Consider the following 13,794-nt stretch of genomic DNA (forward strand, 5'->3'; position numbering starts at 1 on the left):
CACTTCTATGTAACACATTGCCTTTCAGTTACCTTTTTAAATTCCTTTATTCTTTGGAGAGTTGCCACCCCTACTTTTACTAATTCCTTTACAATTTCATCCTCTCCTGGTGCTTTTCCATATTTTATTTCTTTTATCACTCTAACCCTGAACTCATTAGTGGTGGCACTTGCACTTCTATTTCATGGTTTGATATTTCTATCAAATTCAGTTGAAGGTGAACTGTCTCTTTCTATTCAGAGTTCTTTTGTTCATTAGTCTGGAAATGACCTCTGAAATCAGTAATGTTTCTGGTACTTCCTGACATCACTACTATGCTGTTGATCATGTAGTGTTACACCTTGTCAAGTATGATTGTATGAAATTGTCATAACATCATTCCCAAACACTGACTCTTCATACTATTTTTTACCTCTGACACCTATACCTTCACCAACCTCTGACCTTCCTTACTTATCCTTCTTTGTAAATCTAATATTTCAAAACCAACTGTAGCTATCCTGCAAACATCATACTATTTCAGTATTTTCATAAACGATGTCTTTATTTTGTTATGCATGTAAATTAATCAGAACATAAAATAGTGCACATGTAAAGTGTATGTTCTGTGACTTACACAATAAGTAATAAAAACAATAAGAATAAGAAGTTATAGTAATCATTAATAATAATAATAATAATATTTATCATCACCACCACCACCATCACATCATTATAAATCAATCATCATCATCAATAATAATACAAATAACAAAAACTAAAGCAATTAAATTAACAAAGGAGGAGGAAAAGACGGATGATGATGAAAAAGAAAAAAGATGAAAACAGTGATGCATTAAATATATACAATAATAATAATAAATTATTCTCAAACAACAGGAAAGGATAAACAAAAAGTAGATGTTGCTGGACTATTTATTTGTGAAACGTGATTGTGATCCATTAAGGGTTTACAAAATGGCATGTAGATTTTGTACCTTTGGAGGCTGACTGGGCACATGCAGCAATAGTTCCATTAACTAAACACAGCAACTTAGCCTACCGATCTGATGGGGTTTGGGCTTGAGCTTGGTCACCATATTCACATCTTTTAAATTCACTGTCATACTTCAACCTTCATAACTTCAATAATAAATCTTTATTCTTTGTATGTACACTGCCACCTGGCACAATACGAGGAAAATGAAAGGTCTCTAATAATGCCGCACCACCAATCAAAATGAAAGACTTCCTAAAGTCCTATTCATACTAGCACTTAAATCTACAATTCAGACTTTTAGACTCGCAGACTTTTACTCTTGAATTTTATACAGCACAAGCCAGCCCTCTCCCTTTTCAGTTCGTACATGTAAAATAAATCACTGAATTATGTAAACCAGGCCAAATCAGATATATATAGTTATATACCATATGGAGACAGCAAAGAATGCTTATTTCATAGATAATGACACATAATACCTAATCTAACAAATTCCCTTTTGGTTAAATTACTTTTTTTGTATTATATATTTTTTTCAGACATCCCTAATAGTAAAGTCAGAATTGGTACTATTAAATATAAATGTAAATTGTAAATACTAACTAAACCAAAAATATAAGACTGAATTTACAATAACTCATACTTTCAAACCGTTTAGCCACTTGTACACTCCATACCACCAATTACACATAAGCTATTCAAAACCTAAAATTAAAAGATATCTGTAAACCTAAATCTATAGCAGCCATTGTGAAATAACTTAAAGGAATACTATTGTAATGAAAAAGGTCGAGAAAAAAAAGGGGGAAATGTGTTTATATATGGATACTTGTACAATAATTACTTGACGGTAATAACCTGTTCAGAGACCAGTAAATTTGATTCGTTGGTGGAAACCAGGTAAAGTTGTGCATGAACAAAAAACATAAATGTTAAAAACACTAAACGATTATGCAACCTTCAAAGCTCTCCTATTATAGTCAAAAAGAGCATAAACAGTAAACATGTTAAAATACAAAGAGATCACGAGGAGAAAAAAATGTTTTCATCACAAGACCCGTTTGTGTAATTAATCTCGCCTCTTGAATGCCCGTCTCAGTTCAACTTCCCAATTACTTTGCTTTTCATTTGCAGTCCATTCACAAGCAAGAGTTCGAGAAGTGAGGGTTCTGTCGAAAACTCGAGCAATTCACCGGTATTGCACAACGTTACCCAAGTCCCTCTTCCTTTCCTTTCCTTTCATCTTCGAACTCTTTTTATCATATTTGTAATTTGTTCTTATTTCTTATTTTTTGAATTCTCTCTAATTATTTTCTTTTTATAATTTAAAGACCCTATTACCAGCTTGACTCGACATATGACTCGGCCGTGACTCAGGGTGAAAGCTGACTGCTCTGAGCACAAGCCAGCATCTTAACTTAAGGGGGGGGAGGAGGGGGGCAGGTACTTGTGAAAAAAGCCGTTCCGAGATCTGGATTACTTCTCCAGGATATGACGGAAGTGACCCTGAAAGAACAGAGGAAAATAAGATCATTGTTCAATCATCACCAACTAAAATATTATTTGAATAAAGTATGGAAAAATATAGTACTTTCTGGGGTCTACAGCTATGCCTACTCTTGAGGATACAAATAAATACATAAGCAAAAATTAAAAACAGGAAACAGACATTGATTCTTTCACTACAGTCCCAGCTCTAAAGGTTTCTTAAACTCTATTTGCAAAGTGTAATCTCAATCACTTCATATCTACTAACATCACTCTCCCACCCCTAGTCAGTAAAAAAAAATAATAATAATAAAAATAAATAAATAAATAAATAAAAAACAGATAATGATGTCCAATAACATATCAATACATTGTAGATAACAATGCAAAGACAAATTAGACCAAAACATCATAAACCAAACTGGGCCTACACAAACAGGGAAAGCCCCTCTATACAATCCCCTTAATTAGGCACAAAATGGGTTTATGCAAATGCTTCAAAATCCAATTAATTTCAAATCCAATGCTCTGTGATGAACACCCAATTATAAAAAAAGACATCAGGAGAGGCACACAGTCATTATAAAATGCAAACATGATAATGTGAAAAAAAAAATAATAATAATAATAATAATAAAACATTCATAGTAAGGACAGGCAACAACAAAATACCAATTCATAATCAATGATTTTGGAATCTTTTTACCTAGCAATAAAGAACTTTCCACAAAAAATCAAAATGCAGCTCACCGGTTCTCCCTGCAGACAGCGAGCACAGACGGTGCGGTTCACCTGCATTGCATGGAGGTTGGGCGACACCCCATCAATCGGGTCACAATTAATAGGGTACATAACAGCATGATTTCCTCTACGACCTAACATCTGAGGAGAGAGGATGCATTGTAAAACATTTAGATGATTATGAGATATCAACCCTGCAAATAGCTAAATACATATCCAAGTTCAACTATACTGAAAAAATTAAAATAATGATATACATTAAAGATCAAGTCCTTAAACAGCAAAAAGTGAGAATCAGTAGATCAAGTCAATATTTATTCATATATTATATAACACTGCAAAACCAAACTTTCTGAAGACAAGATACTTAGAAATTATCCAAATTGGAAGTCATTACTTGACTATGTGGGCCATCACTTAACAGCAAAAATAAGGAGGAGTCCTTAATAATTACTTTAAAGGCCAAAATTACTCCAAATCTTATAACACAAACCTGAGAGCCAATTCGGTTCTGTTGCACACGCGCTTGTAGAACATCAACATCAACTACTACCCTTGGCTGCATCAGAGGTCGTTTCTGAAAAACATGAATTCTATAAACAATAATTCCCACATCTGTTTTCTTTTCTTCTGCAAAAAAATACAATACTTCAAATTACAGTGTACAAAGGTCTAGATTACTATCATCTATCAAAGCTTGCCATCCACTAGCTGTGGGTGACTGCTTTCTATGCTTTGTTTTGGTTTACATCAACTGCTTGTAGATTTCCCTCTACCCTATTGTAGGCATTTTCTTTTTTTTCAATTTACATGAACACAATATTCTGTAGCAAGTTATGGAATGCAAGTTTACACAGATAAAATTCCAAATTGAGAAGATCCACTAAGCAGAACTTCCCACCAGAATTCACCCATTCTACAGATCATCAAAAATGATGTTACAGTTCATGAAAATTGTATACCATAAAAATGAAGGCTTAAAGATAGTTTGTAACGTATACACATCACAAAGCACGAAAATGTAAATACATGAATGAATGCTACACACTTTTTATGGCCTACTCTAACATCTAAAAATAATTACTAGAATACACCTACCTACGGTAACAAGATGTAAAAGAATCAGTGTAAATCTTGCATGTAAAGTACTAAATACCCAAATCTGCATATATATACACCCACTAAAACAAATGTTATCTGCTGAAATTTTTAACAGAAACAATGGAATTACCAATAACTGTCTATAATTGGCATGCATCAAGTAATGCTGTGGTGCTCTGGGAAAGACTATCAAATGCCTCGTACTTTCTTCCAGAAGAGAGGTCACAGTGGTACTGAATTACCCAAGAGGTCTACAGGCTCTATCTTACTAGAGTAAACGCTTTGATCTGCTGACCACTCGTCAACCACAAAGTGCAGAGGCCATAGCATTACTTGATACCTAGATCAATATATTTTAATGAGTGAATGTGGGTTTACCTTCGTGAAGATTATAATTTCTAAGGCAATTGTGTTGCAAACAGTATAACTCAACCTTTTCATTTCTATTAATTTGACTAGCTATCACCCCCCTTGTGACTGTGACATTATATTAAATGTACTCTATCCTATTCTGGATACCCAGGACACAATCTATCACAAAATTCCTAGTCTTGTAAAAGTTTACTAAACACCTATGTGCCCACTAATGGTGCAATGCCAGCAAATTTACCACTGGCCTCCCTGTCTTTGGTACTTCGGCAAAGGTACAACAAAAACCTGGCATGAGAAACTAGGACTTCCATCACAGATCACAGAACCTCCTAGTGGATTTGGTTAAAGTTGTAAAATTACAAAGAAATGATCCTGTTGTCAAGTGAGTATTGTTTATTCTTTTCCTTATGATAATGGCCTTAAATCTTCCCTCAGTGCAGTCATCATGCAAAAATATACTGTACACGAATAAGAAAACATTCAGAATACATTTGCAAGACCACTCATGTCAATTTTGGCAACAATGGATTCCTTTCGCTCTCTACCAACAAAATATATAGAAATTATGCCACAGAAACTCCCCAATACTCACAATCTTGGACCTGCCAGTAGGGGAGGGCATGAATGGTACCAGGGAAATTATGGGGAAAATAACAAATAACTTACAGAAAATTAGGTCAACATATAGTAAAATGCAACACCCTATGTGAAGGGCTGCTGACCCTCAACACTCAACCTGTACGACAAACAATCCACCACATACATATGGCAGGATTGAGCATCAGATAGACTCAGCGTTGGGCACTCTTGCATGTCAGTCATACACTCAACCCTGCTATAAATTCTTTGATCTCCATGGCAGGGGTTGCAGGGGGCACAATCCATTGAATAGGATAATTTAATGACTTATTCTGTGTTTATCACTATCACTGTGATGTATTTTGTGTATATCATTATTATGGTGACTTGTTTCATGCATACTATTCATATTTTATCTCGCAATTTCACTGGTACCCTTCATGCTCTCTCCTGCTATCTGCTTCATAATTCTTATACATTTATGTACAAGGTGGTGAGAGGAATCCATCGACATCAAAACTGTCACAATCGGTTAAGGGATGGCATTCTAAACATTTACATATAAATCCTGAGATTTTGCAAATTTTACAATTCTCTTAAAAATTGCAAATAAAGAAGAAAACTAAGATCATACAAGACACTTCCTCCTGTACTGTATCATACTTCATCCAACCAACCAAAAAATTCACTTTTATTTCACTCAATCTTTGTGCATTAAGAAGCACAAAGTATTCAAAACTAACACCAAAACAAGATACTGCTAATGATAAATTGACTTGACTACATGGATTTGTGTACCTTATTAACCACTTGTCATGAAATAAATTACTAGTCTTGGTTCTAATTTGACTTTGCCATAGTACAGAGGCTACAATGACTGCTTTAGTCTCTTTCAGCCAGTTAAGTACATCTAACCACTTTCTCACTTGCAATTACAGGGATATATCACAAATGGAAGTACCTTAGATGATGATTAATTTGATCACTTAATTGCATGCACATGTTTACTTTTCTTACTATGATGTTCTTTCAAGTATATAACACTTAATTTTAAGTTTATAATAATTGCATGAACTTCCCAACTCTACTGTCTTCTTACCTGATTTACATGCAAATACAAAGAAACCACTATGCTATTGTAGCAACTAACATCTCATGTTCACTGAAGGACATATTACAGAAACAGAATTACAATAACAGAATTTCCATCTCAAAGATGTCAACACACTTTAAAGTACCTTATCTATGTACAATCAGCAGGAAGCCAGTAATAACCTTAATTTCCTTCATTCACCAAATTATTTCCTTTTCAGCGTCCCACTTTTCAACCAAACTTTAATTTCTAGATGTACATTTCATTTCTATATCAGTCAGCTACACAGAAGAAAAATCAGAAGCACATGGAATATCCATTTATTTCACAGTGAGCACTTGGTTGCGGCACACACAATCATCATAGCTCTACCCCTATTTTTGATAGACTGCTGCTTTTGCATACCTAAGCCTGAACCAAACAAGCAAACAACTGTTTTGGGCTCACAACTCAGAACAGGTTGATTGGATGTAACCTACATCGCTACCACCTAGTGTTTGGCTTCAGCAAGAATTGATGCCAACCATCAATGTTGAATTAAATGTGACCGATCTATCCCCCATTTTTAGCCTCTGGAAGAGTAAATTTGAGGAAAATATCTTGATAGATTTAGATTTATTTCACATAGCCATCCAATCTTGCAATTACCATTTTTAGTTTCAATAATTCATGGAGTTATGTGCATGATCTGTTAGTGTTTGATACAAATTGAATAACATAGGAATGGTAGTGACATTGTTTACTAAGTCAAGTCCCTAATATGAAACAGAAATCTTCCTCACCTAGGGTTTTAGCCCCCAGACCCCTCCCTATCACAGTATTTCCCTCTCAGAGGCTCCGTCCCCAGACCCCAACTAATCACCATGGATATAATCTCTTCGCAACATTTATCATGGCCAATTTTCTTGACCTCTGATATTCTATGCTTGCACTGATTATTACAAGTATCAATGGAGTTTTCCTGTCTTTATGATAATACTATGAGATTTTCCTGTAGAAGTGCACCAAAATATTACATATTGCACAACTTTCTTAATAACGAGGGAATACTATGGCTGAAATATGTATTATGTTTGGTAATTTTTCTGAACAGCAGCTCGGAACGGATCGTGACCATTATTGTATCGATGCATTCCTCTAACTCTGTAGTTTCCAAATATATAGAAATTATTTGGGGAAGCCACCCCATTAACGACAATCATGACTCAAATAGCAAGGGAAGGCATGAAAGGTACCAGGGAAACTGCGGGATAAAACATGAATAATATACACAGAATCAATCACTATATTGTCCAATGCAATCCCCCAAACCCTGCAATGAAACATACTCACATATTCACTGCAGGAAAGAACATATGACCAGCACGCGTGAACGCCCAATGCCAAGTATGCCCAACGCCCTCTCCTGCTGTGAACATATGGAGAATTCTTTGTCTTCCTGGCCAGGGTTTGGGGGGCAGCAATCCCCTTAGGGGGGATCACAGGGAGCACAGGCCCATGCATGAAACAATATAGTAATAGTGACTGATTCTGAGTAGATTAATTGTATTCTAACCAACAGTCTCCCTGGTACCTTTCATGTTGCAAAGAGTGACGCACCCTCCAGGGTATCGTGCAAATCCAATCTAACTTTTCCTATCTTAATTATGCCATAAAAACCAGTATGGCAAGTACGGCACTTTTCAATGAGATCTTGGGTGTGCAAAAAAAAAAAAAATAAAAAAAATAAAAAAAATAAAAAAAATTGAAGTGTGCCATATGCAACAGTTACCAAGTGTGTACTTCAAGAGTGCGCATCCTGAGACTTATCAGATAACAAAATGCTTGAAAATCCTTTAAACTATTAGTAGATTCCTCATTCCACATCAATGTTATATAATCATTTTGATCACTGACTATCTAAATCACTCAGGTGTGCAACCACAAACTCAAAACAAAAATCTCAGGTGTGCATCTGCCATACTTTCCATACTGGCCTAGACTGGGGGAACCCCCCTATTCTCGCCTTTATTAGCACTTCATGTCATCTTAAAGAACACAGATATTAACCCATTACCTTAATCTATATGATGGCAGTGTCAATTTCCCCTTATCTCCATGCACCACTATCGGTAACTTGTATCTAAGGGCTAAGAATGTAGGGGTTTGGGGGCTTTCAGCATGATCATTTCCATGCATTTGGATACTACAGTGAGAGGAGTCTATCGACACCAAACTCATCATGATTCATTATGAGCTGCTAATCTGAAAAATTACCAGTTTTAGTTACAGAGAGCGATGCGGCCTCCCAGAGACTAAGTAAAAAAAATTTATGTATTTCTGGAGGAAATCCAATGATTTCATCGATTCTCAGCGTTGTTCCTTGTGTGAATGAATCGTTCACGAGATCGAGTACCATTTCTCCATCGACAATCTTGATTTGTTAGTCCCGTTAGCAGGGGAGGGCATGAAGTATATCAGGGAAATTATGGAGTAAAACAGGCTTAAATTAAGAGAATACAGATCAAAAATGCATAAAACTAACGCAAAAAAATGCTTAAAATTGGCCAGTGAAACTCGATCATTGAATTTCTACAGGTTGACGTGCCAGAATTTAAAAACTACGGGAATTCATGCGTTCCAACCTCCTAAAAAATTTATTGACCAATAAACCAGCCTAATTTAACAATTTATGTTCCCATGACTAGACATGCCCTTCGGGCACTGCCCGAGAGGAGAGTTGATAGGGGGCTCTGCCCCCCAACAGCCCCCGGGACATATTTTCTTCACCTCAGTATGTACAGCAAGATAGAGCTGCATTCACATCATAAAATGATAAACCAATTACCTTAATATCTGCAACCATCAAACTTGTTTTTGCTTCCTTCTACTGTTTGGATTGTTACGATTTAACTCTTGGTGGGTCCAGATATTAATCTGGGATCATTAATGAAGTCTATTTTATGTTCTTTGTCACTGTACAGTCTTATGAATAACCCAAAATGAACACAATACTGGAAACGCAACATTTCTTACCGGCTTTACACCTCAAAATGAGCGGGCCGGCAGCTGTCAAGCTGGGGGCAGGTGAAAGGGTGTGAAATGTACAATGCACAAGATTCTAAATAAGACTATAAAACAATCTTATAACATATAAATGAAGTATAACATTAATAAAAGACTAAGAGCATGAATGTGTAACAGTATACACTGATAAGTAGCAAAATATTTTGACATGCGTATAGTAACACTGGTACTACTTCAGGCGTCGCAATAAAGAGTTTATGGATCAGTGTTGTGTTTTTCTTCACAAGGTAAACAAGCTGAATTTGAAAGAATGCGCATTATATTTTTGTCATTCAGCAGTAAATATGAGGCCGCTGCAGCTTAAACTATATTCGATCCCACTCTAATTCCTCTCTAAAAGATGGAGGTGTCCATTTCCCTCTATCTGCGCGCGTCAGTGACTGCAATCTATACCAAATTACCTTATCTCCTGTTGTTCTACCATTACAGACACAGGTAACTTTGTACCATATGGCAGTGTCAAGCACACTGTGCCTTACAGAAACACTTCAGAAAAAGAAATACTACTTGTTGACGTTTCCTATCATGAGATGCCTTTTCCTGTTCTTTCTTGTTCATCATTTCCACATATTCCATTTTACCCTAAAACAGTGCAAAACGTGCTCAAGGGAAGACACTCCTTCCTAATAGGAAATCGAACCGCCCCGAGGCTCTCTGCCGCAGCCGAAGGGTCCCCCGGCCACCACGTTGCCCTGGCGCCCCAGTGCCACAAGGTCATCCCATTGTCCCGCGTGCTGTGGGCCCAGCCCGGGGTATTTCATATCTTTTAATTCCTATTCCCCGCTCCCCGTCTGGGAAATCACTGTTGCTGTGCACTTCTCTATCGAGAGAGCATCCCGTGGCGCCATTCCCAGGCAGGACAGGCAAGGCTTTGCAAGAGAGCCCTTTGTGTTGATTGCACATTGCGGCCGACATGTCGCGAGAGGGGAGCCCAACCTCGCCCCGTGGAAAACTCTCGAAATACGTCTTCCCAACGCGAAACTCCCTTGTAGACAATTGCTCTGCCTCGAGTCCTTACCGCTCGTCTATCATCCGCATCGAATTCGCACTTTCTTTTGTGAGAACCGGAGGTGGAAAAGCACGCGGCGTCGTCCAGCTTCATGGCGCTGCCGGGACCAAAACAAACAACGGTTCCAACGATATTTTAATCAAGAAAAATAGAAGATGATAGATTATAATTTCCCATTAGATGATATAAATAATGTTTTCGAATGTTAATTATCACAAAATACAATAACAATCTTCTACATATTAATGTCTTATTGGCTGATGAGGTTATTTGGTTGTGTTAAGACTTTAAATTTTATATAACTTGAATTACAAATCCCTAAAATAAACTATGAATACCCCTGAACAACTCCATAATAAGTATAATATTTTATTTCTACTACTTTCCGATCATTATATTTCACAAATATATTCTAAATTTTAAATACACTACGTATGGAATATTTTAAAAGACTTTGATTTATGCACTTGATGTGCAACTTACGCCATTGGCGCACGCAAGGATGCGTCTGAAGTGGATCCAGATTTCTATTATTTTTTATTTTGACTGGGAAATTAACCTTCTTTTAGCTTTTTTAAACCCCGAAAGAAAATTAGAAAATAAAATTCATGTTACTTTATATTACAAAATATCGAATGTAATCAGAAATGTCAAGGAATGAGGGCGTAAAGTAATCTTAAAGTTATCTTGGCTATGGCATCGGATTATCTTTTTTTGTTGAAAGTATAAATAAATATTGCATTTTTTGTTTATTTTATACTTGGAAATGTATGTTACGCTTTATCTTTTATAGAAAAGATATCAAAACGTTCCAATGAGTGCAAATAAGAAATACGCATTATCATGGAATTCATGCTTTGAAACAGGTCGAAGAACTATGGCGGCAATAATCATAATATTGACAATATTGGAAATAATCATATGCATCTTAATGATAATGGTCATGATAAACCTATCAAAACTTATGATGATAGAGGATAACTTCACCATAATGGTAACAGTAATAGTATTTTCATCATTATCATTATCATCTTTATGATCATTGTCATCATCATCGTCATTACTATTGTGATTATTAGTATTACTGTTTTATTATTATTATTATTATTATTATTATTATTATTATTATTATTATTGTTGTTGTTGTTGTTGTTGTTGTTGTTGTTGTTGTTGTTGTTGTTGTTATTATTATTATCATTACTATCATTATTATCATCAATATTGTTATTACTATTATCATTATGATAGCAATAATAACAATGTTATTATCATTGTTATTATTGTTATTATTATCAATGTTATTATCATTACTATTATTATCATCACCATTATTATCATTAATATTACTATTAGCATTACTATCATAATCATTATCACTATTATTGTGATTATTACTATTACTATTGTTATTATCCTTAACATTATTACTTTTATTATTATTATTATTATCATTATCATTATCATTATCGTTTTCATCTTTGTTATTATTATCACCATTACAATTATTATTATAATCATCATCATTGGTATTGTCAATATCATTATTATCAATATTATTTCCATTATCATTACCATTGTTTTTAATATCACAATTATTATCATGTCTATCACCATTATGGATATAGTTATCTTTATTTGTGTTATTACAGTCAGCAGTAATTGTAGTAATAGTAATAGTATTGCTGATAATGCTGTCTTTGTTATTATTATCATGGTTAATTATCATGGTTATCATTTTTATCATTATTATGGTTATCATTATTATCACTATCAAGGCTATCATTATCATCATTGTCGTGGTTATCCTTATCATCATTATCATGGTTATCATTATCATCATCACAGTTGTTATTGGCCCTACCGTTCTTGTTATCACTGTCATTATTACGATCATCATTCTCATCAACACTATGACTGTTATCTTTCGCAACTGGCTCTGAGCGTGTACAAAACAGCTGTCCACTTTCGCCCGGGTTTCCCCTGTCCGAAACAAGAGTTAAACCGGGATACTGGTTCAGACCCTCACATGGCGGCGGGAAAACGGTCCAAATCGAGAATCTTTGTGTTGGCGCTTAACAAGGAGACGAGGAGAATAATTAAGATGGTGATGATGATGATTGTGATTATAATGATTGTGATGTTATTGCAGATAATGATGGTGGTAATACATATAATGATGATGATAATACATAAAATTTTGATGATATATATAATGATGATAATATTCATAATGATGATAATCATAATGATAGCATTAGTAATAATAATAATGATAATGATGATATTAATGGTGATAAGAGTAATGATAATGATAATTACAATAATGGTAATAATAATAACAGTAAGAACAAAATAGAAATAATAACAACGATATTTATGATAAAAGTATTGATAATAATAAAAATAATAATAACTAATAATAATAATAATAATAACTAATAATAAGAATAATAAGAATAACAAAAATAACAATAATAATAATAATGATAATAATAACAACAACAATGATAATAATAATTATAATAATAATAATAATAATAATAATAATAGTGATAATGATAATGATAATGAAAACAATAATAATAACAAGTGAAATGATAACTGGGAAAATGATAATAAAGATAATAACAATAATAATAAGTAATAATAATGATAATAACGATAATAACAATAATAACAATAATAATAATAACAATGATAACTAACAGTAATAGTAACAATAATGGTAGTAATAAAAATAATAATAGCAATGATAACAATGATGATAATAATAATAATAACAATAATAAGTAAATACATGAATAATAATAACAATAACAATAATAATAGTTGTAGTAATAACAATAGTAATAATAAAAATAAATACAACAGCAGTAATGATGATGATAATAATAATAATAATGATAATAATAATAAAAAGATGATAATAACAATAACAATAATGATGATAGTGATAATAATGATAATGGTGATGATAATAATAGTAGTAATTATTATCATCATCATGTATATGATGATAATATTAATAGTAATAATAATAGCGATAATAATAATAATAATAATAATAATAATAATAATAATAATAATAATAATAATAATAATAATAATAATAATAATAATAATAATAACAACAACAACAACAACAACAATAATAATAATAATAATAATAATAATAATAATAATAATAATAATAATAATAATAATAATAATAACAACAACAACAACAACAACAACAACAATAATAATAATAATAATAATAATAATAATAGTAATAATAATAATGATAATAATAATATTATTATTATTAATGATAAAAATGAGAATGATTATATGAATGATAACGATAGCGTAATGGTAACGGTATTA

At 33.5% G+C, this 13,794-nt stretch overlaps 1 protein-coding gene across 1 annotated transcript; it reads right to left on the reverse strand.

Moving 5' to 3' along the window:
* Positions 1 to 901: 901 nt before the first annotated feature.
* On the reverse strand, positions 902 to 10,554 carry LOC113813759 (uncharacterized). The gene is made up of 4 exons (XM_027365819.2): positions 10,438 to 10,554; positions 3,702 to 3,785; positions 3,218 to 3,349; positions 902 to 2,485 (listed from the first exon to the last, which is right to left on the reverse strand). The coding sequence occupies exons 1-4, from the start codon at positions 10,519 to 10,521 to the stop codon at positions 2,456 to 2,458; spliced, it is 330 nt and encodes a 109-aa protein (XP_027221620.1). The 5' UTR covers positions 10,522 to 10,554; the 3' UTR covers positions 902 to 2,455.
* Between the last annotated feature and the right edge of the window lie 3,240 nt (positions 10,555 to 13,794).

Source organism: Penaeus vannamei, chromosome 5 (genome assembly GCF_042767895.1).
Source record: "Penaeus vannamei isolate JL-2024 chromosome 5, ASM4276789v1, whole genome shotgun sequence".
Taxonomy (NCBI): domain Eukaryota; kingdom Metazoa; phylum Arthropoda; class Malacostraca; order Decapoda; family Penaeidae; genus Penaeus; species Penaeus vannamei.

Excerpts from the sequence above, each read along its gene's own strand:
- LOC113813759 (XM_027365819.2), bottom strand. The coding sequence starts at position 10,521 with ATGAAGCTGGACGACGCCGCGTGCTTTTCCACCTCCGGTTCTCACAAA. Across the intron at positions 3,350-3,701 it reads AGAACCGAATTGGCTCTCAG|ATGTTAGGTCGTAGAGGAAA; the intron begins GTTTGTGTTATA and ends CTCTCTCCTCAG. Across the intron at positions 2,486-3,217 it reads GCTGTCTGCAGGGAGAACCG|GGTCACTTCCGTCATATCCT; the intron begins GTGAGCTGCATT and ends CTGTTCTTTCAG.